Source organism: Ambystoma mexicanum, chromosome 6q (genome assembly GCF_040938575.1).
Source record: "Ambystoma mexicanum isolate Mex_15411 chromosome 6q, UKY_AmexF1_1, whole genome shotgun sequence".
Classification (NCBI taxonomy): domain Eukaryota; kingdom Metazoa; phylum Chordata; class Amphibia; order Caudata; family Ambystomatidae; genus Ambystoma; species Ambystoma mexicanum.
Window position 1 is genome coordinate 1,604,328,723 of NC_090937.1, and position 22,099 is coordinate 1,604,350,821.

Sequence of the window (22,099 nt, forward strand, 5' to 3'; positions counted from 1 at the left end):
AAGGCAGCTGGCCAGCGCACAATTTGCGCACCAGCTCAAGCCTGTGGAAATGCGCCAGTCACCTTTGAGAATAAGGTGACCTGCTCATTTCCAAAAATGGGATGTCTAAAAATAGCATATCCTCCGTTCTTTTTTTAAATGCCCCATTATTTGAGGAACTGGGTCAAAATCTACATTTAAAGAAAATAAGAAAAATGGTTACACTATGAGAGAGAGGGAGAGTGATGGGTGAGATGTGAAGTGATGGGCAAGAAAGCAGAGGGAGAGCAGTGGGTCAGAGGAGTAAGCGCTGCACAAGAGAGCAGAGGAAGCAGTGATGCGGTGAGCGAGAAATCTGAGAGTGAGCAGAGGTACAGAAAGTAGAGGGAGCGTGTGGTCAGTGAGCCAGAAAGCAGAGAGGAAGCGGTTGGCCAGAAAGAGGCAGTGAGCTGCAGATTGGGAAAAAGGTTGAGGGAAGAGTGCAATAGCATGGGAGAAAGGATGCAAGATGCAGAAGCAGCACAAAAGAATGAAGGACTGTATATTGCGGGAGGAATTGTAGAGTGTAAGGTGTGAGTTGGGAGTATGATTTGGAGTGTGGCAGGGGCTGGGCATTGCAAATTGTGACTTGACAGTGTGACCTAGCACATGAGTATTTGTATGACAGAGTGAGAGGTTAAGTATTGTAAGTTGTGATAGAGAGTTGGTGAGATGTGTGTTGGTGAGAGAGGTGTGTGGGTGTTTGGGGGATTGGAGAACATAGAAGGGGAATATTTTCAGCATTACAATTGATAATGATCAATTTAGTTAATACTATTAAATAGGCATGAACATTAAACCAGAAATGTAGCCAAATCAAACACTGTTCTGCCATGCCAGAGACATCTAGGACTCTTCCTATTAAATTAATACAAAAGATACATAATAATGATACCCTGGCTCTCTTGTAGCCTTGCACTCTGCCTATTTCCTGCAATGTGGCAATCTTACACCCTCCAGTTAATACAAACTGTCCCGCAAAAATGCTTCAATAAATAAAGGTTTGTGCCGCAAAAGTTGCCATTTCATGCTGCAAAATTTGCCATTTCATGCCGCAAAATCCTGGAAGGTCTGAATGATACAGGACGATGCTGAGGCCATGGACACAGAAGGTCACAATGAACAGCTCTACATTAGCTTAGCAGACCTCTGTTCTATTATTTCTCAGATTCAGCCTCTCTTAGAAAACCGGTGATATTTCAAGACATATTCCTGGGGCAATATTCTGCGGAATATTCTCTTACATATACAATTTGAGGATTTTTTACACACATGCAAAGATCATTGGCAACTAGTCCCAGAGGGGGATGTTCTTTAGTTTTTAACCTGGCAGATAGTAATGATAACACGACCATTCAGGTCTTGGAATAAAATGTTTATAGAGGTTGCCCCATTGAGTTGTTATTATGTGTCCATCTGCATAAGTGCTTGCTATTCTCTCATAGCATAGGATAGAGAGGTGAATCGTCTTCTTATTGGCTTAGCGGGATTCAGGTTCTGATACTGCAAAGGCTCTCACTAGTAAGTATAGCACCGATGGTTAAAGACTACTCTTTATTTTTAGAATCACTAGGAGGTGAGCGACTGCAAATCATTGGTCAGTGTCCATGGCAGATTTGAGTCCTCTGGCAAATCAACAGTTGGGTCCAGTGAAACCTGAGGGTCAGAGGTGGCAGCTCCCGGAGTTCCAGCTTCCAGTGGTAATGATGTAGCAGCTGTGAGGTAGCCGCTATCAAAGAGGGCAGAAATGGGGCCAATGCAGAAGAGGTGTCGACGTTGCGATTTCATTTAGACCAGTACAGGCCTGGTGGCACAAGGTACACAAGGTCTCAAAAGTGTACAAGTCAGGCCTGGTGACACAAGGTACACAAGGTTTCCAAAGTGTACAAGTTAGGAAGGAGAAGCACTGCTCAAGATTCCTGATGTTCACTGGTTGTTGTAGGTGCATTGTAATGTCTATTGAGGGACCTTAGCTCTTGCTTGCCTTTACTTTCTAGATCTCTTTGTGTTGTGTCTGTGCAGAGAGCAGGAAGCAAAGAACCTGCATGACAGAGGTTCTTGGAGGCTGGAGCTCAGCTGGTGAAGCTGAGTCAAGGGAAGTGACTTCAAGGTTTGTGCAAATAAGCAGTGTCTTGCTCTGTTGAATCAAAACCTATTGATTCTTGCACACATCCTCAAGGCCACAAGCAGCATCACTGCATACACATATTTTATGAAGATATGGGATATGGTGCATCAAGACAGCCTTTCAAATTACATTCCAAATTCTCCCTACTTGCCAAAGGGTTGTTTGATACAGGAGTCAAGGAATTCCTTTCTCTTAAAGTTGTGATTGGCGAGATGGTAATCTCATCTTGCCAGACATAAAGTGCAACATTTGCTTCTAGAATGTGTTTTATTGCAATGGTGGCAGATGTCTGCAGAGTCGGTGTGGGTAATGCCAGACTTGCTCCTACCACTTTTGATTCTAGTGATCACTTCTAAATGAGAGGATATTCATGGCAGGTATTAGGCTTTGGCAATAAGAGCATGTAATGTTCTACCTTCATCAGGTGGGTGATCACTGACCCTACTTAAGTGGTGCAATTCTTTTTATGAAGTGCAGGATAAAGTGTATGTAGGTCAATGTGTAATATTCTTTGCACATATTGTTTTGTCCTCTTCATTGCAAGTAACAACATCATTATTTAATCAATATCTTCCTAGACTGGCAGGGGTCTGCAATTTTTGGCTCTCCAGATGTTTTGGACTACGACTCCCATTGACATTGTACAGCAAAGTCAATGATGAGGGATCATGGAAGTCGTAGTCCAACATTTCTGGAGAGCCTCAGGTTGCAAACCCCTGGAGGATTCATCCAGCTTCAAAGAAATGTAATTACTATAAAATGTAATGGTGCTCAATTTACCAACCTCAGATGGATGAGTTACTGTGCCAGCCCTCCCGGGATTGCAATCATGTTATCCTGCATGCAGGTCACAGAAGTCTACAATAGCCTGAGCTATCTCAACAACTTACCAACAGTTCATAGGAAAGTAAAGATGGCATTGGAAAGCCTATCATCACTGCAGGGCTGGTGATATCTGACTGCTGTGCTGGAATAAGATCAACCACTGATTGTATTGGTAAGAATGTGTATATCTATGTAAAGAAAGGTTGCTGCATCTTACAATATAAAAGTGTATGGTGGGTCCCCAGAACATTTTAAAGACCTTTTTGATTGGCTTTTTATGTGATGCAATTTTATAAGGATTTCAATGTTATTCCATTTCTTTCTCTGTAAGTTCAGATGGTGAGTCATGCTATTTGGAGCTCATTGGACAGGGTGGAGATTTTAGAGGTGATTGGAGAAAGCAGAGTAATTTGGGTGTTTTGGTATAGTTTGCAAAATAGGTATTATGAGTAACCTCTGTTATACCTGCAGAAGCCTATCCAAATCACAAAGAAGTTGGGTCAGGAGTAGGTCAACGTTGCCCATAGTAACAGCTTTGTGAATTGAACGTCCCTCTCCAAGAGTAAGCCAAAGGTAAGTCAGTTATTCATAGTAGCGTCTTTGTAAATTGAATATCCCTTGCCAGCGTAAGTAAAGGTAAGTCAGAGTTACTTATAGTAACGTCTTTGTGAATGGAATAGCCAAGACTATGTCAAAGTTACTCATTGTAGCTTCTTGAGGAATCTGCCCCTCTTGAGGAATCGGCCCCTTTGTTTTTGGTTGGACCTGTTGACTGAATATCTATGCACAGATATGATGTTATTGATTTCATAAAAATAATTGTAGCAGAGTTTTTAATCATTCCTGCAAAATAATATGCTCTTAATGTCAAAACATGGCGTCCTTTCTACAACCTCTGAACACTTTCTATCCTTTATAGATCAACTTGTTTAACTTCCAGATCAAAGACGCTGGTTCCCTTCCAAGTGCCACAGACGATTTCCTCATTGCCGAAGACTGTTAGAACTCTTGCTTCATACGGAATATCCATGATTGCCTTCTTAGCCACTGCTTTCCGAACCACAGCCTTTCCAGGTGGCACCTCAACCTCAGATGTCCTTTTGAAATGAGTCTGAAAGGGAAAACAATTATTTGCAAACTCATTTTAAAATGTACTACTACATTCTTGTTTTGCAATTTGTGTCGATCCCTCGTATGACATCATTGTTTAGTGACACTAGACAAGATTTCGGTTGTGTTGTAAGAATTAGGGCAACATGGTTGCGTAGCTTGCTAAATTCCCTATAGGTAAAACGGTTTGTTGAACTGCTTAGCAACATACAAAGGTCAATTACATTCTCAGAAGTTTCAGCGCATCAACATTTAACATAGACAAATGAGAAGTTTGATAATGCAAAACATATTTTGTTCTTCTGGCATTCAAGATATGATGTCATTAACTCAAGAGGACTCATTAGCAGAGCACTTCACTCATTCCCAGTTACATTGTGCATGCTGGAAATCAGAGCACATCAAATCAGTCATGCATGTCAGTTTCCTGTGGATTATGTAGTACTTGTCATCAGCATTTACTTGGACAGAGAACTGGATATGATCAGTCCCATGATGCTAACAGGACATCTGTAGCCTTCCACTCTGCTTGCTCAAACTAAGAATGCAACTTGCTGATGCTGGCCACCGTTATTCACAGTCCATGCAAATTTCTCACTCTGTTTTACCATTCCATGACTATATATGTATTAAATTAAAACTATAATTATAGTTTAAGTATTGCTGGATTCTAACTGGACTTTCTTTAAAAAGAAGCCCCCAATTTTGAAAGAATCTGCATTGTGTACAAATGTTATCAAGCACAAATATACATACTGTGTTGTTTAATATGTAACTGCACTCTACTCTCCTCACAAATTGTTTCTTTTTTTTGAATAACTTCAAGAAATGCAGGATCATAATTTAGAAATGGCGGGGTTCATAGGTTTTGTTTCGAATGCTCCATGCTTAGCATGTAGATATGAACCATCTTGACTAAATGTATTTGATATCTGCAGTTATATGCGCATTCAAGACCATGGATTTATCTCTTTGAGTTTGCTCACTGACACATGCATTTCCACAAAGAAAAGAGAGTGATGTGGAAACGATGCTCATGAGTGCAGTCATGAATGCCATGGCAAGTTCGATCACTAAGGGCATGTATGACTATTCCGTGCCGGGGCAGGCAGAGTAAGCCTGGTTTAAGGTTAAGCCTTTTCGTTTGTTAGTTTACGTGTTCTCTTTTTTTCAGAATGTTCCATTGTTTCTGCTAGTATCTTCCAAGTATTATCATGTCATCCGCTGCCATCTTCAGATACAAATGTGTTCTTTATCAAATTGAATACATGTTTATTTCAGAATTAGATTCCATAAAATCAAGCAGCACAAGAAAGGCTCAATTCAAAACATGATAAAATCAATAAGAAAAAGCCATCACGGTACACATGAATTGGGATTCATATAAATAACTACACATGAGCTGTAGAAGCGTTGTTAGGTTAAGTTATAAGAATAAGAGTACGATAATTGCAGATCATTCAGGGTGAAAATACGTCAGGCCTACATACATAAAACATTAAATAGCCATTAAAAATGTCCCTCTGGGGGGCGCTTGCGAGCTAGCGACCTAGATGGACGCTGCTCTTTGAGCTTCTTGTTGGGACTCTAAGAGGGGGTGGCAACTCACTATCAGCATCGACTGAGCCGATAATCTGCTTGCGGATTTAATGTCCTAAAGAACCTTGGCACCCATGGGGTGCTTTCTATGCCGATAGGGGAAGCCGAAGTGCGGCTGCTGGAGGAGTGGGTCACGGCACAGCACAGCAGCCTGTATGCCTGACAGAGAGGGAGCGTCTGGCTGAGTATTAGCGCAGTGGTGCAAAATAACCTTGCTGCGCTGTCAGGCGGCAGTAAGCCTGGAAGTGTTTTTGTGCTGGGGAGTGGCATGTGGGTGACAGGTGTCATGGATGACAAGTATGACATGACAGGAAAGACAGTAATGACAGTTGCAGGAATGAGTAGACTGACACCAGGATGTGAGGTGGAAAAACTTTGGTCACAAGCTTTATTTTAGTACCAGCCATGGTGCAAAAGAAAAACCAACTATAACATCACATAAGAAGGATAACAAATAATATATTTTGGGGACAGAGGGATCAGGTGAGCAGGGGGCCCTAATCCCAATTAGGGCCCGCTCGAGGCTGATCCCCGCCGCCATTCATATGAAAGCTTGTGACAATTGTTTGGCCACAGCGTGTGAGCTGTGACTTGTTTATACATTGCTTGTCTTTTGGAGCAGGTCCTTCCTGCTTTCTCATGTCCTTTCCATGAGAGGCGGGGAGGTGTGCGCTTATGGGTGTTTTATTGATGTCCAACCTGACCAGGTTTAGTGCTTGCGCCGTCTCTTGCTCACAGGGTGATTTTCACTGAAGTTATCGCTCTTGATCCATTTTTCTTGACAAAACAAACCCCCCGTTGTGAAACCTTTCACTTGACACTCCTCGGGGTGGGTTCTTAGAGCCATTTTGATTTTTTGGTCAAGTGTTTTGTAGTTTTCCATAGATGGAGACGTTTTAGCCTCTTGGTGTAGTCTTTGGAGATGAATTTGGCACTTTCTACACACATGATCCACTTGAGTTTTCGAAGCCCCCACGCTCTGTTTGTGGGATAGTTATTTCCTCGGGGGTGGGTTCTAGGAGCCTTACTAGGGTCTTCCCTGCTCCTGATCCACTTGTGCTATGAGACCCTTTCAGCACATTAGGCTGCTTGTTTTTACAGCCGGGGTGGGTTCAAAGAGCCTTACTAGGTTTTTACCCTGCTCCCGATCCACTTGGGTTGTGAGACCCCCTTCAGCGCTTTAGGCTGCTTGGTTTTACAGCCGGGGTGGGTTCAAAGAGCCTTACTAGGATTTTCCCTGCTCCCGATCCACTTGTGTTATGAAACTCCTTCAGCGCTTATGTTGTACTATTTCGCCGATGGGGTGGGTTCTAAGGGCTTTAGTTGGAACTTCACCTGCTCACGATCCACTTGTCTACCCCAGTGCGCATTATTTTGGATATAAAATGCGAGGGGGGTGGGTTCCGGAGCCTTACTAGGAACCTACCCTGCTCCTGATCCGCTTGCAGTGAGACCCCCCTATGCATGCATGGAGGTGGATACTTGAGGCTTACTAGTACATGTTTCTGCTCAAGGTCCTCCCTCCTTTTCTGTTTTGTAAGACCCCTAGAGCTTTACCCTGTATTGATTTTATCTGAAATGGGTTCCTGGAGACTTGATGAGGATCCTACTGTCTTGTGATCCGCTTTTGTTGGTGGATTCTGGGCACATGGGTCTTACATAACTGTATTATTATAGAAAAATTAAATACTCGACAACAAACCCTTCTGGGTGTCTTTCAAGCCCTTCTTGTAGTTGGATTTCATTTTTATTTTGTTAGTGAGGCGTTTTAGCCTCCCCCAGTATTATGTGTATGTTCCATACTCTACCTGGCCCTTGCTACAGATTTCCTTACAGTTATTTGCAGGGTGGGATGGAGGTATTTTTTAGACCTGCAGCCGTCCTGCTGCTGTCCGTGGATGGTGGGGAGAAAGAATGAGAAGGGTCACCTTGCCTCCGCCAGATAAAGGCAAAATTCTGCCTGGGGGAAAGGCGGCCCCTCTTTGAACTTCAAAGGTCCCTGCTCCGCATCCGCCAGGATGGGAAGGTGGGACCTTAGAAGTTGGCGAGCAAGGTGACAGGGAGCAGGGACTACCGGTTGTCACCTGCCCCCCTCACCTCGCTCTCCTGTGCAGGAGACTCGAAGTCTGGGTCCCCTACTGTCTCGGCCCCCACCATGTGCATGCTAAGTGAGGCAGCACCAAAAGGTGCTGCCCCACCGGACTTCGCACAAACTCCCCACCTCCCATCTTACGGCCCCGGGCATCCCATCTGGGGGGCCCGTGTGTATAAGCCTGGAAGTGTTTTTGTGTTGGGGAGTGGCATGCGGGTGACAGGTGTCATGGATGACAAGTATGACATGACAGGAAAGACAGTAATGACAGTTGCAGGAATGAGGAGACTGAAACCAGGATGTGAGGTGGAAAAACTTTGGCCACAAGCTTTATTTTAGTACCAGCCATGGTGCAAAAGAAAAACCAACCATAACATCACATAAGAAGGATAACAAATAATATATTTTGGGGACAGAGGGATCTGGTGAGCGGGGGGCCCTAATCCCAATTAGGGCCCGCTCGAGGCTGATCCCCGCCGCCACCCTGAGGGGATGCTGACCGGCGTCCCCCAGGTTCCCCCCAAAATGGGAGTTATGAATTAAGTAAAGCCCCTGGCCGCCAGGGTCCAGAAAATATTCCTGGTGAAGATGTCCATGCCTTCAATGGACAGGTGGACCCCGTCACTACAGAACATCCTATGTTTAATGAATTTGAGGCCTGAGAAAATGCAGAAATTGGCCACTGCTTTATTCAGTTTGCGCCTAGAAATCTCCATGGCTTTGTTGCACTCTGCCCCATGCCAATGTTGGCGCGGGATGATTTCTGACATCATCACTTCTGTTCGAAGTCTTAGTATGTGGGCCAGGGATCTGAGGGAGGTGTAGATTTCAGCCAGAAGGAGCTTCCTGCCCAGTTGAGGCAAGTCATTGCCCCTGAGGTGGATGATGAGATACTCCAGGGGAGGGGAGCAGGCTCCCAGTAGGCTGGCCAATTTGTCATGCAGGGCTCCCCAGCGCAGGCCCGGCATGCCCCACCAGTACGTGATGGTGTCCTGGAAATGCATGCCAACCTGGGTTTCCTCCAGCCATCTGCTGGCCCTGGTGATGGAGTGGCTCACGATCCAAACCGTCTGAGACGGGGGGTTGCCTGTGGTAAGAAAAGGGGGGGGGGAGGAGACTATTATCAAGTCTTTCCTGATGTATCTTTTGTAAGACCCCGATTTCCAGCCCCCGAACCCCTTCATGGCTTTCTCTTGCAACCCCCCCCATCCAGGCTTAAGTGGCTGCTCGTATCCTGAAGGAGTGGGATCCAAACTCAGTAGGATTCCAACCTATAGCTATTATAGTCTTCTTGAGGACAGACCTCACCTGGAATCTACTGAGGGCAGACCCATTTTTGTGTGTGAACAATTGCCCACCCCCGGCCGGGGCGCTTGCTCAGGAAGGCCCTGGTGGTGCAGATGGGGCAGTATTCTGATTCCTCAATGCAGTAAAGGTTGATGATCCTCCCTTTTCCTAGTTGGTCAGTTTTGGATCTACACAGTTTCACTGCCATGGAGTCCTTCCCCAGGTGGATGTTGCCTACATCCAGCCCTTCCTCTGATCCTGTGTTTTTGGAGGCTATCTCGCTGATATTGAAAGCCCCAAAGTAGTTGAGAGTGAAGGCAGCTCTAAATAGTGAGGTCTCGTAGGCATTGTTGCATACTGCCGGGAGGGTGTCTAGCAGAATTTTTAATTTAGCAAAATTGAGGGGACGCCTGGTGTCTGTCTTGACCCCTTCCATTTTGGACCAACCCCTGAGAGCATATCTGGTTAGTGCGCCGTGGGTGGGGTCGGGCGCCCCCGCTAATCTAGTGTAATATGAGACTGCTGCCAGATGGGATGAAGCCCATGCCTTGTTTTTGCTTTGTTTGAAAGCCCACTCCATAAAGGCATTGATATGGCTCTTCTGTATATCCCTGATGTTCGTGACTTTTGTGATGAATCCAAAATCAGTCAAGCACTTATTGTACATTTTGGCAGTTTTCTGTGCCAGTGCCTTTTTGGCCAATTCCCCTAGGTCACCTTTTGGCTCACCTGTTGGAGTGTGGTGCCGGGAAAGGCAACCCCCCCTTGCCCGGGACCGGAGGGGGGTAGAGCTGGGAGAGGGCATCTCATGGGAGAGCTGTGACTGGCTGGCTGGCGGGGACTGACCTGGTTATTTCCATGATGGCCCAAAACTCTTCTGGAACTGCTGTCCTCCTGGCTTCTGCCTGTGGGTTTAGTGCCCTGAAAGTGGAGAACTGAAAACGGAACAGAGCGTCAGCGGCCTTTTTATCTTTGCCTGCAATGTGCCGCCCAATTATTATAATGTTATTTTTCAGGGTGACTTTTGTCATTTCTCTCAACCCTTTTAGCACCAGAGGGCAGGAGGCAGCGCCCTTGTTTAAAATGTCTACAACAGCCATGTTGTCTGACCATGTGACCAGTTCTGTGTTGGCCAACAAGTCCCGCCCATAAGTAGAGTGCCAGCCATATGGGGAATATCTCTAGCAGTGTGATGTTCCTGGTCCAGCCACTCTTCTGCCAGCAGGGCAGCCAGTGGCCAGCGCACCACTTGTTACCAAATAATACCCCAAAGCCTCTGCTGCCAGCCGCATCTGTGAACAGGGGCTTTTTGTCTGCCCCATTCAAGGGTTTGCGCCATATAACCTGGCCATTGAAATTGTTAAGAAATGATTCCCGCATGGCCAGGTTTTGTGTTATTTCCTTGCCCATTCTGATGTGGTGGTGTGGCTTTGTAACCCCTCTCATTTTTAGTTCCAGGCTCCTGTGAAAGACCCAGCCTTGGGGCATGATTCTGGTAGCAAAATTGAGCTTCCCAGCAAGGGACTGTATTTCCTGCAGCGTCGCCTTGTCCCTGCCTGTCATCAACCTTATTGTCTTTAGAAGGACCTCTATTTTGCCTCTGGGTAGGCGGCATTCCCCCATGGAAGAGTCAATCGCTATTCCAAGGAATGACAGGGTGGTGGTGGGTCCTACTGTCTTCTCAGGTGCCAGTGGAACCCCTAATGTCTGCATGGTTCCACTGAATATTTTGATGGATGTGCTGCATAGGGGAGACCCTGCTGGGCCAGTGAAGAAGAAATCATCCAGATAGTGCACCATTCTGGCTCTGGGCATGGCCTGTTGGAATGCCCATTGTAGGAAAGAACTGAACTGTTCAAAATAGGCACACGCGATGGCGCAGCCCATGGGGAGGCATTTATCAAAGTAGAATTTATTGTCAAAATGGAAGCACAGCCACTGGTAAGTGCTCTTGTGCACGGGCAGCAGCCTGAAAGGTGACTTAATGTCGGCTTTTGCCATGAGAGCGTGTCTACCTGACAGTTTTACTAGATCAACAGCGTCTTGCACGCAGCTGTAAGAGACAGCAGCCTCCGTGGCAGGGATGCCATCATTGAAAGAGCTACCGGGTGGGTGTGATAAATGGTGGATCATCCTGAACTCCCCCAGCTCTTTTTGGGCACAATGCCCAGGGGGAGCATAACAACTCTGTGAAGGGGGGGTGTTAGAAGCGACCCTCAATCCTCCCTAGTTGCAGCTCTTTATCAATTTTTTCACTTATTATGCTGGCTAGGGATGAGGCAAATTTTAGGTTCTTGGATATGGTGGGAGAACCCTGGCCCTTGAATGGGATCTGAAAGCCATCTTTGAAGCCCTGACCCAAGATTTTTCTAGCTGCTGGGTCAGAGTAGCTCTCTAACATTTTTAGTAGTTGGTCAATTTTTATTGGTGAGGCCCCCATCTTATAACTAGTGCATGTTTTTGCCCTCTGTGACTTTTGGGTTGGGCCTGGAGGGACAGGCTTTTGTGCAGTTGTTCCTGCTGTGGCCACCATTGCATGTGCTGCATTGGTGCTTGAATCTGCACTCGGTGCCATTGTTGCATGACCCTCTGTTGAAATACCAGCAGGTCCCCGGGATGCTTCCTTTGGCCACCCTGGTGCTGCGGTTGCCAGACTGCCCTTGATTTGGTCCCGCTTTTTGCCCCCCTGGGGGCGGTCTTCGAAAGGGGGGTTTGTTTTTGTTAGTATTTGCACTGTCTTGTTGAGGCATGCGCTGGTTATGCTGCCTGTTTCTACTCCTTCTGTTATACTGATGCTCTTGGTCTTTGCTGCTCTGAGCGCTCCTAGCTGAGTTTTCTTTTAATACATGGAAAAGATACAGTTTAGGGTCTTCCTCCTCCCAGCCCAGATCAGGGAATCTCTGCATCTCCTTCCTGAACTCTCTATCATAATTCAGCCATGACCCTCCCCACCCTCCAAAGGTATTGTGAATCTCCAAAATTCTGTGGTGGTAGGCATTCAGTGCAGTGCCCTCTTCTGGGAATTTTTCTAGAATGATTGTTGACAGGATTTGAAAAGAGGCTTCCCAGTTCTGAATATTCTTCTCCAGTGTGGGCCTCTTTGCTCTCTCTTTTTCTTCCTCTTTCTTATCCCTTTTTGAAATGCCAAAACCTAATTCTTAATATTCCAATAGGCAAAAAATATCAATGAATTGCTTTTTCCAAATCTTTCTCTTAATTTTTCGCTCTATGTGCCATGCAATAGTCTTTTTTTAGGCTTCTATTTACACTTTTGCCGGCTGTGCGCCTCCCATATTTAGTCATATGTGGGCTTGGAGACAGTACATCATTGTTAGGCCCAACCCATGCTTTAAGGTGGCCCTGGTCATCCTCGCCCCCAGATTCTGACTCTGTGTCCGTGCTGTCACTCTCGCTGCTGGAGCTGTTTGAATGATCCCTGTGCCTCTTCTTTTTCCCAGCACCCGCACCCTTGTGCCATTTCAAAAATTGTTCTAGCATAGGCCCCAAAACATTGCTTTTCACAGTACCTGATTTTGCTTTTCTTTTGGTACCTGGGTGGGTGTCTGAAGCGGCGGGCATGGTGCGGACGTCAAGGCGCTGCTTCTTCCTGGCCGGCTGCTCCCTTTCTGCTGGCTCATCATCGCTGTCTACCTCCTGTTCCAGGGCATCTGCATCATCCTCGTTGAGGCTGGTGGATGCGAGCTCTGCCATTCTTTCCTGCACTACATCCATGCCATGGACTGCTTCTGCTGCTTTGGCCCATTCCAGGAGTAGTGTTTCTTTTAGGGATAAAGTGTTGGCCATCACTTTCCTCTTTTGGCCTCTGTGTGCTGGTTTATGAATGCTGCCAGGGGTATAGCACTACCATATGATGTAAGGCGCCTTCCTTCTTCTTTTCGGCACCAGTTATAAGTAACAATTATTGCTCTGTGTCCTCCTGCTTCCAAAATTGTTTTGCGCTTTTAGCCGAGTTAAGCACTGTCTGCGTCCTCTTCAGATGCTATGCCGGTGCTGTGTTTTGAAAAGGAGATGGCCTGTCAACACCACCGTGGCCCTGCTCGGTGGTGGCTTGGCCTGGGTACAGGGATAAATGTAAAGCCTTTTCTTTTCCCCAGTTCGGCTTGTTCTTATCACAGCATTCGGCTCCCCACGGAGTGTAAAGAGCACACTTTCTGCCGAGCTCCCTTCTGCAATGCGCTGATGTGATAATGCGGAATAGTTCAGTATTATGTGTACAGAGCTTTCCTCGTGCTGTTCGACTTTTACCTCCTTCGAGGTTGCTCTGTGTCGACCTGCTTCCAAGATTGGGGTTCTTTAGCCTTTACCGCTTCAGGCGCGGGCTGCTTGCTTCCTTATGTTTATGCAGCCTCGCCGCAGTATCCCCGGAGCAGCTGTCGCGCTCGCCGCTGAGTCGGAGGGGACTGGGATTTAAACCGTCCTTCCTGGTGCCTCTGAGTAGGGTTAAAAGGTTGCCGGTCTAATGCTTTTCCTGACCGGAGATCGCGCCTTAGAGAACACGAAAAAACCTGCTGTGCATCAGAGCATTTGCAGATAAAAATTCTCCTCTTTTCTGCTTATACTCCTGAATGTTATTATTGGTTCAGTTTTGTGCCTCCTGTTGCTGGTCTTAGTTTCCTTGGCCGTCATTTGGCTTCCGACTGCTTGTTTGTTTTTCAAGCAGCGTCGATGTCCACGGGGCTGGTGTAGCTGATGTACAGCAGTGATCCAGTGAAGACAGATGGAAGAAAACAGCAAGGAATCCCAGGCTCCAAAGCGTCTCTTTGACCTGCAGCCGTCCTACTGCTGTCCGTGGATGGTGTGGAGAAAAAATGAGAAGGGCCACCAGGCCCCCGCCAGATAAAGGCTAAATTCTGCGTGGGGCAAGGCGGCCCCTCTTTGAACTTCTAAGGTCCCCACTCCGCACCCGCCAGGATGGGAAGGGGGGACCTTTGAAGTTGGCGAGCAAGGTGACAGGGGACAGGGACTACCGGTTGTCACCTGCCCCCCTCACCTCGCTCTCCTGCGCAGGAGACTCACGGTCTGGGTCCCCTTTTGTCTCGGCCCCCACCATGTGCATGCTAAGTGGGGCAGCACCAGAGGGTGCTGCCCCACCGGACTTCGCACAAAGCCCCCACCTCCCAGTTTACGGCCGCGGGCCTCCCATCCAGGGGGGCCCGGGTGTACCTGCAGCTGCTCGGAAGCAGAAGGTGAGACGGTGCAGTAGGCAAACGACCTATGAGTGGCTGCTGCTGGAATGTGGGGCAGATCGCATGCTTTGACCTGGCGGGGACCGCCTTGGTGGAGAGGGCCATGTGCAGCTGAGGACAGGGCTGGGGGGACGGGACGCTCCCCCTGCTGAGTGTCGCTTGCCCTTCGACTTCTTTGCGACCGGCCTGAAGAAGAGGGCCATGTGTGGAGGTCGATCGTGGGCAGGAAGGCGGCCCTGATCCCTTTGTTGGTCTCCTGCTGAGGAGGCTGTGATGCCATTGGCAAAGTGGTCTTTTGGTTGCTGGGCGGCTCTCCAGTCCGTTCGGAGCAGAGTAGCATACGGCGAGGATCGGCTGGCTTTTTTTGGGGACAGACGCCCCCATCTGGCCCCCAGTGGACACGGGGTATTGGGAGGTGGAGGGTGTGCTGTCTGGTCCAGGGGAATGCTTTGCAGAGGACTATTCCGAGAGGGGAAAGTGCAAGCTTTGCAGTAACCTAGGGTGCTAATCTGGTGTGTGCTGACTCGCCTCACCTCCTCACATTGCATGGAGACATGACCAGGGCCTGGTCCGATGGGTGGTTGTGCTAGACCATTGTTTTTGACCCAATAATTCTGGACAACTGTCTCCACTGTCGCACGCCCCATGGCTCCACTAGGCTGCAACGTGTGCTTTTAACATGGCTAAGAGTTACCAAAAGCAGTTATGTTTACATTTTGCGCATATGGAGGGTCTGGCTCCAAGTAAAGAGATGCTGACCTTGTCCCGGGCAGCTACTGGAATGAAGTAGCAAGTGATCTCATGTGACGCTGGTTTGTGTGCTGGTGTGGGCTAGCTAGCTAGACAGTATGGCCTATAAGGTCGACCGTATGAGTGGCCATTTTTCTTTAGTGGAGCACAGAGTTGGGGTGCTTCAGGTCACTGGTGCTGAGATGATGCAAGCAATGCGTACGTTGCAGCGGGAAGTCAAGGAGATTAGAGAGAAGAATGAGGACCTCAGAGCGAGGTCTCGTGGGAATAACATACAGGTGGTGGGAATTCCTGAGAAAGAACCCCAGCAAAATATGGAGGTCTTTTTGGAGGAATTCATTAAGGAGGTGCTCAGGTGTCCCTAGATTCCATCCCAGTTCCTTGTGGAGAGGGCCCACTGTGTGTCATTGCAGGTGCCCAGACCGGGCCAGAACCCTTGTCCTGTTATAGCACGTCTATTGAACTATAGAGACTGATATGTGATCCTCTGCAGGCCTGCATCCTGGAATATCTCCAATACAAGCCTTTTTCGTCCGGATCCCTTGCCTGCCCCCAAAATGGCTGGCGCAGTGCGGCACCAAAGTGAGGCTGTTGCCATGTTGCTAGGCAACTGAGCCTCTGTTCATCCAATCGCAGTCGCAGGCAGGCGGAAGCCGGCCCTCAGATCAAGGCCCCAGAAATAGGCCGTGTTTGCCCATGTTCGCCTCAGTGCGCTTCAGCGTTTGGTCTCACAGGTAAGCACCGCCGCTTTCTAGGCATCCGTCGCAACATCTGCTAACCACGCTGCTTAGCCACAAAACCCCCTCACCTCTTTTATACTTGTTGATCATGGTTGCTGAACAACATCATTCTAACACTCGCCCATTCACGATGCACATACGTGGCCTCTACTGTTATCCTCGCCTCACGGCTTGATCTTCTGACCTTGCCAAGCCGAAGACTGTGCCACACCTTCACATCCCATGTGGTGCTTTGTTTCAACTGTACTGTCCATTCAACACACGACTTTACCCACATGCCCATAGAGCCGCCTAACGTATCAGGCCGCCACACTTAATATGAGGATCTGTGTCTACCGACCAGGGCATTAAACTATCTGAACTGAGCGTTATAGGCTTACAGGTGCACTGCATTGCACAAACGCAGCTCTCTTGCTGATATATGCTTATCGTCGCACTGCACTGTTTGATGTTGTCTTAACACGTTGCTGATTGTATTGTCTTGATCTAGCCCTTTCTGTTGATTTATGCCTAATAGCGCACCAAACTGCGTTGATCCAGCCTACTTGTTGATATACGCCTACTGGCGTACTACACTGCATTGAACCTCTGATCTCCCTCCACACTTGCCAGTGGACCCCTTCTTGTTGGCCCTGACAGTTAGTCCCACTACATGTTCAGTATTTTGAGCCTACGTTCTCAGGTAGGACAGTATCTGAAAACGCCCCTCGTCAGCCTACAATTAAGGCTGTCCGCTAGCACTATGCATGCCACCACCTATCTACTGATAAATGTACTCTGTGCCCTAACAATTATAAGCCTACAAACTACAGTAACAGGCTTAAACCACCTTTACCAACAGGATCGAACCATAGCAAATAAAACCGAACCGCTCATGGATCCTAAACCTACCACCTTCCTTCCTCCACTTAAATTAGACAACCTGCCATCTACTATCAAACCAGCCAGATTCCTACCTAAATTAAATGTAAACCCCAAACCTACTAATTCAGAACATACTACTGCCATGGGCCCTAACCACTTGTCACCTATCTCCCTACAAATATATTGCATTCCTACCAAAACAGATATACCTTGTTCCACTACAGTCAGAAACAAAAGATTCTGTGCTAGACTTCATGAACCTCTGACCACCAGAGTTGCTAAAACAAGTCCCCAGAATATGTTGAATATCCCTTATCTAATCTTTAACGCCAAAAAGAAAAATACTGTCACAGTGACTAATTTGAAATCTAACATCAAAGTAAGCATGCACCAACTTCCGTTCTGTCCTTCTAACACCAACACTGGTGTTAGTAAAAAAAAGAATGTCATACCTACGAAATCTAAGCCTAACATTCAAGTAAGCCAGGATAATCCTCCTGCCTGCCTGCCTGACTAACTCCAATATCCCTAATTTTAAAGCTGCTCTAGTTAACCCTAGCTCACTGGTAGCACACGCTACCGAGATTGCTGATCTGATCACGACTGACAACCTTGACTTCCTTGCAATTACGGCATCATGTCTTAATTCAGCCGCAGGCCCAGCCCTCGCACTTGCAGTCCCAGACAACTGCAACATTATAAGAGCTGACAGAACTGACGCTAGAGGCGGAGGTATAGCCATCATTGCAAAATCTAATCTAGCCATGAGAATAGCCCCTTCACCAGTCATCAAGTCCCGTGAACTTCTCACAATCAAACTACCCTTATCTAATGCCAGTACCCTTAGAGTCCACCTAATTTACAGACCACCTGGTCCTATCGGCTCCTTCGAAGAGGACATTTCTATAAACCTATTTGACGACAGCAAAGTCTCGTCCCAAATACTTCTACTCGGAGATCTCAACCTCGGCATCAACGATCCACCCGCCTCAGCAGTCGCTAATACGCTCTCTGAACTGGGCTTCACCGAAAGAGAGACCCAGGCTACCCCTGACAAAGGTAGAATCTTAGATTGGGTGGCAGACCTTAATTGTACAGCATCTATCACGTCCATCAAACCACAAACCTGGACCGACCACTTCCTGCTGCCATTCACCCTTGCAGCTAATGCACCCACTTGTAGGCCAATCTAGCAATGCCCCCACTCATCACCCGAAACAAAAGAAATATTACGGTGGACAAGATCCTACCATACGTAATCCCTGACCTTAATGTGCTGTCAGACTCATCTGACCCAGACCCCCTAGTAGAAGTGTACAATACCTCTATGACTAAAGCTCTTGACGAAATTGCCCCACTTAAACAGCGTAAAAGTAAACCAAGAGCTCATCTGAACTCCTGGTTCATGCCTCAATTAAGGAGACACTTACCTACAGATGAAAACAAAACAAACCTGAACAACTGCATTGCCTTATATAAAAAAAGAAAAAAATCATAATAAACAAGAAACCTATAATGAGAGAATTCACAAGCCAGCTAAAGTTCAAAGGAACTCTTTACTATCCTAAGAGAACTGGAAGCTCACATACCGCAGACAGCATAAAAGACAAACTATGGTGTACTAACATCCAGAATGCCCTAACAAACAAAATGTCCCTTCTCCAAAAAAAGAGCACGGATAAGAAAGCTAATCTACCTCTTACAGTTACTCACATCGCCATACCGGATCCATCTACCAAACTTCCTCAAAGCTTTAGATTCTCACAAGTTTCTAGCCATGAGGTTGAAAAAATAATTTCCTCCCTTAATCCATCAAGGTGTCAGGGAGAGAGCTGCCCAGAGCAGATTATTAAAGATGCCGCCAGAGACCTAGCACCCTTTATCTCTAAACTCATGAATGCATCTTTCTCATCAGGGATTGTCCCCAGTAACCTAAAGCAGTCATAGGTCCTACCTCTCCTAAAAAAACAATCCTCGGACCCCTCGATTCCTACTAACTACAGGCCGATTACCACCAGGCCATTTCTTCTCAAGATACTAAAGAAAGTGGCCTACATCCAGATACAGGAGTACCTAGAGACTAACCATCTACTAGGGGTCTGCTAATCTGGCTTTAGGCCACAACACGGCACGGAAACGACTCTATTGTATCTAAAGACCCAGATTGAGGGACTTAAGTATAACAGGAAAATGGCCTGGCTACTTCTCCTTGATCTTGCGGCCGCCTTCGATTTGGTGGACCATAAAGTTCTGTGTCAACAACTCGCATCAGCCGCCCACTTTTCACAGGAGGCCATTACGTGGATCAAATACTTTTTGAACAATAGGACCATGAGAGTCTTCTCTATCACGGACACCGCTGACCCTATCCCTATTACATGCGGTGTGCCGCAAGGTTCTTGTGTCTCACCAACAATGTATAATATTTTCACAAATCCACTGTTTGACGACTTGGACCATATGGGTGTCTGTCACCTACACTAATTATGCAGATGACACACAGATCCTCATGCCGCTGACGGGCGATTACGTCAAGGACATGGCCTTAGTGAACAAAATCTACTTAATCATTCAGGCGTGGATGGCTGCCCACGGCCTCTGCCTGAATGACTATAAAACAGAGCTTCTAATACTTGGCTCAGCAGCCAATTTGAGTAAACTTAACACAAAAAACTTGTCTTTCAATATTGACAGAAATATCATCAAAGTGGTTAAAGAGGTAAGTTTTTACCTCAACTCAACCCTTACATTAAATAAACAAGTGAATGCCATGGCATCCTCCACAGCATACACTTGCAAATTGATCAGGGCGTGCAAACCCTTTCTCTCCAAAGAAAGCTGTACGATCCTTGCCAGAGCCCTCATATTATCCAAGTTGGATTACTGTAATGCCCTATACCTAGGGGCAAGCAAATACATCATTAAGAAAATCCAAATTCACCAAAATAACGTGCTTAGAGCAGCATGTGGCATTCCCAGGAGGAAGCACATTTTCGGATTCAAGGAGACAGAACAAATGGCTCTCCACCACTGACAAAAAGTATGCTCAAAACTGTCTCCCTTACCCACAAATGCCTCAATGGTGCTGCCCCACGCTACCTCTCAGATAGAATCCTCAAGAAATCTCAATTATGCCCGACTAGGTCAGCTAAGTCATTCTGTCTGGTTGTCCCCAGATTCAAACTAAAAAAGGCGGGGGGAAGGAGCTTCCAGGTCATGGCGGCGAAGCTCTGGAACGCCCTCCCACTCTCACTGAGAGAGGATCAACCTTTCCCTCAATTTAGGCATAACACTATAAACTGGCTTGTATCGCAGGACTTTTGAGATATTGGGCCTGTCTATGTCCCGTAGCAAACTTGACTAGCTAATATTGTAATCAATGTCACTGACCTAAATCATCTCATTCTGTGACTACACTGCACTATCTATTGTACTACCATGTAAATACTATCTGTTCTTTTTTGTATAACTCATTTGTAACCATTGTAAACTCTTTTTATAATTACGCCTGAAACCTAAGGCTAATGTATACTTGTAACCCTGTGCAAATGCGCCCAGATACCCTTGAGTTTGGCTCGCAATACAAATCAATAAACAAACAAACAAACAAACAAGGATGCTAACATGTAATAGTTCACTCCGTTGATCAAGGTTTGTCTCTCCTTTTTAGTTGGGAGGGGCTCTCTCAGAGCGTTCCCATCCAGGCTGAGGGTGGTTCACAACTAAACTCACTACTTCACAGATCCTGCGGAGGTACAGGACTTTTCGAAGCCGGCTCCAATCTGTGATTCGGGTATGCTGTGTCCCTGCTGGGGCTCGGGTCATTAGGTGATAAACTTCCCCTGTCTCAAAGCTTGCACAGTTGGCTCCACTTGCAAGGGGACCTATCTGTTATAATGAATCCATTGGCATGCTCTGGGTGCTGTTGTTTTTTTTGTCTATATAACAGTAAAGTCTAACTGCTACCATCTTCTGAATGTTTGGCTTCCCCATTGCGGAGTACGACTAGGGGTTGGGTGTTGTGGTTGTGGAATACAATTCCCCTCGGGTAGTTACCCATGTTATTTAATGGTGGTTAGACATGGAATAGTGGGGGAAATGTGACTGTGCGTTGAGGCTGGGCAGTGAGGGTGGGCGGGACATTGAGGCTGCGGGTTGGGGTGAGCAGCATATAACGGGTGGTGAGTGAGGGTGTGGGGCTGTGGGAGTTAATATTATACAAATGGTTTGCATCTTCAGTGGATACACTTGGATCAAAGCTGGCTGTACGAATGGGCAGTCAGAGTTGATGGGCGATGTAGCGGGAGCTGTGATTGTTTCTTTTCTATTGCATATATCTATGGCTGCCTGTAGTATCATAAACTGGAATGTTCGCAGGCATAACAACCCGTGTAAAATGTGCAAAGTTATTAACCATTGACTATGTCCTGGCTGGTCTGACAATGGTGCTTATGACTGTCGAATGTACTCTTCTCCCTAGTACATGGTGAGACCGCTCCCCCAACCATTGGATGATAGATCTGAGCCGGGAGGCGGTGACTAGAGCCTATTGGCAGTTTAATGCTTTGGCATTGACAGATATAGTGTTCCGTAGTGAGGTGTTAGAAACGATTTCGATTCATTTTAAAGTCAATCTAGGATTCGTTGCTTCTATGGCTACTACACGGGAGGCCTTTAAGGTGGTCTTGTGCCGCAGATGCATGTCACTAGAATTTAGGGTGCTGAAGGCTATCAGATGGTCATTGTCGGGGTTAGAACTGGGGGTAAAAGATCTGGAGCTTCGACTTGGGGAGGCTTATAATGATGATACATTGGCATTGTTAAAAGGGGCGTCGGGGCGGTTTCGCACTGAAGCAGACTCAGAAGTTAAATACCTGACCCAGCCAGTAATGGGTAGGAAATATGGGAGGAAGGGAGGTCCGGTTGCCAACTGGCGGCAATGATAAAACAGGAGGGGCAATACAGATATAGCTGCGGTTAGTGCTGAGTATGGGTGGGTGGTTGCTGACTCAGAGCAAATTCTGGATACTTTTTGCATTTATAATGGGCGCCTGTATGCATCACAGGGGGGAGTGGATGCGGATTCGCTTGAGGGGTTTCTTAGTGAAGCTTCCTTACCGGCTCTGAATCAAGAAGCTCTGGTGGCTCTTGATGCACCATTTGCCACAGCTGATATATTGGCAACTAGAAAAGTGCTGCCTAGGGCTAAGAGTTCGGCTCTGAGGTTGCTGGTTATATGTTGCGCATGTGGCAGGAGGCAATGGGTTCTGGCTTGCCGTCACCTATGCTCCACAAGGCAACGGTTACTCTGATACAGAAGCCTGGGAAGGACCCCCAAGACAATGCTTCTTACAAGCCAATATCACCACTTAATTAGAAAACAAAAATATGTGCGAAATTATTAGCACAATAGACTATTCCCATAATCCCATAAATTACCATAATCCATCCTGACTATCTGGGTTTGTCTGCGGGAGGT

The 22,099-nt window shown here is 46.8% G+C and overlaps 1 protein-coding gene across 1 annotated transcript in view; it reads right to left on the minus strand.

Annotated features, from left to right (window-relative positions):
- Positions 1 to 899: 899 nt before the first annotated feature.
- LOC138516892 (uncharacterized) overlaps positions 900 to 22,099 on the minus strand; it is a 145,828-nt gene continuing 124,628 nt past the window's right edge. The window contains exon 5 of the mRNA XM_069632346.1: positions 900 to 4,082. Coding sequence (XP_069488447.1) covers positions 3,885 to 4,082 — 198 coding nt within the window. The 3' untranslated portion in view covers positions 900 to 3,884. The remainder of the gene's footprint in view (positions 4,083 to 22,099) is intronic.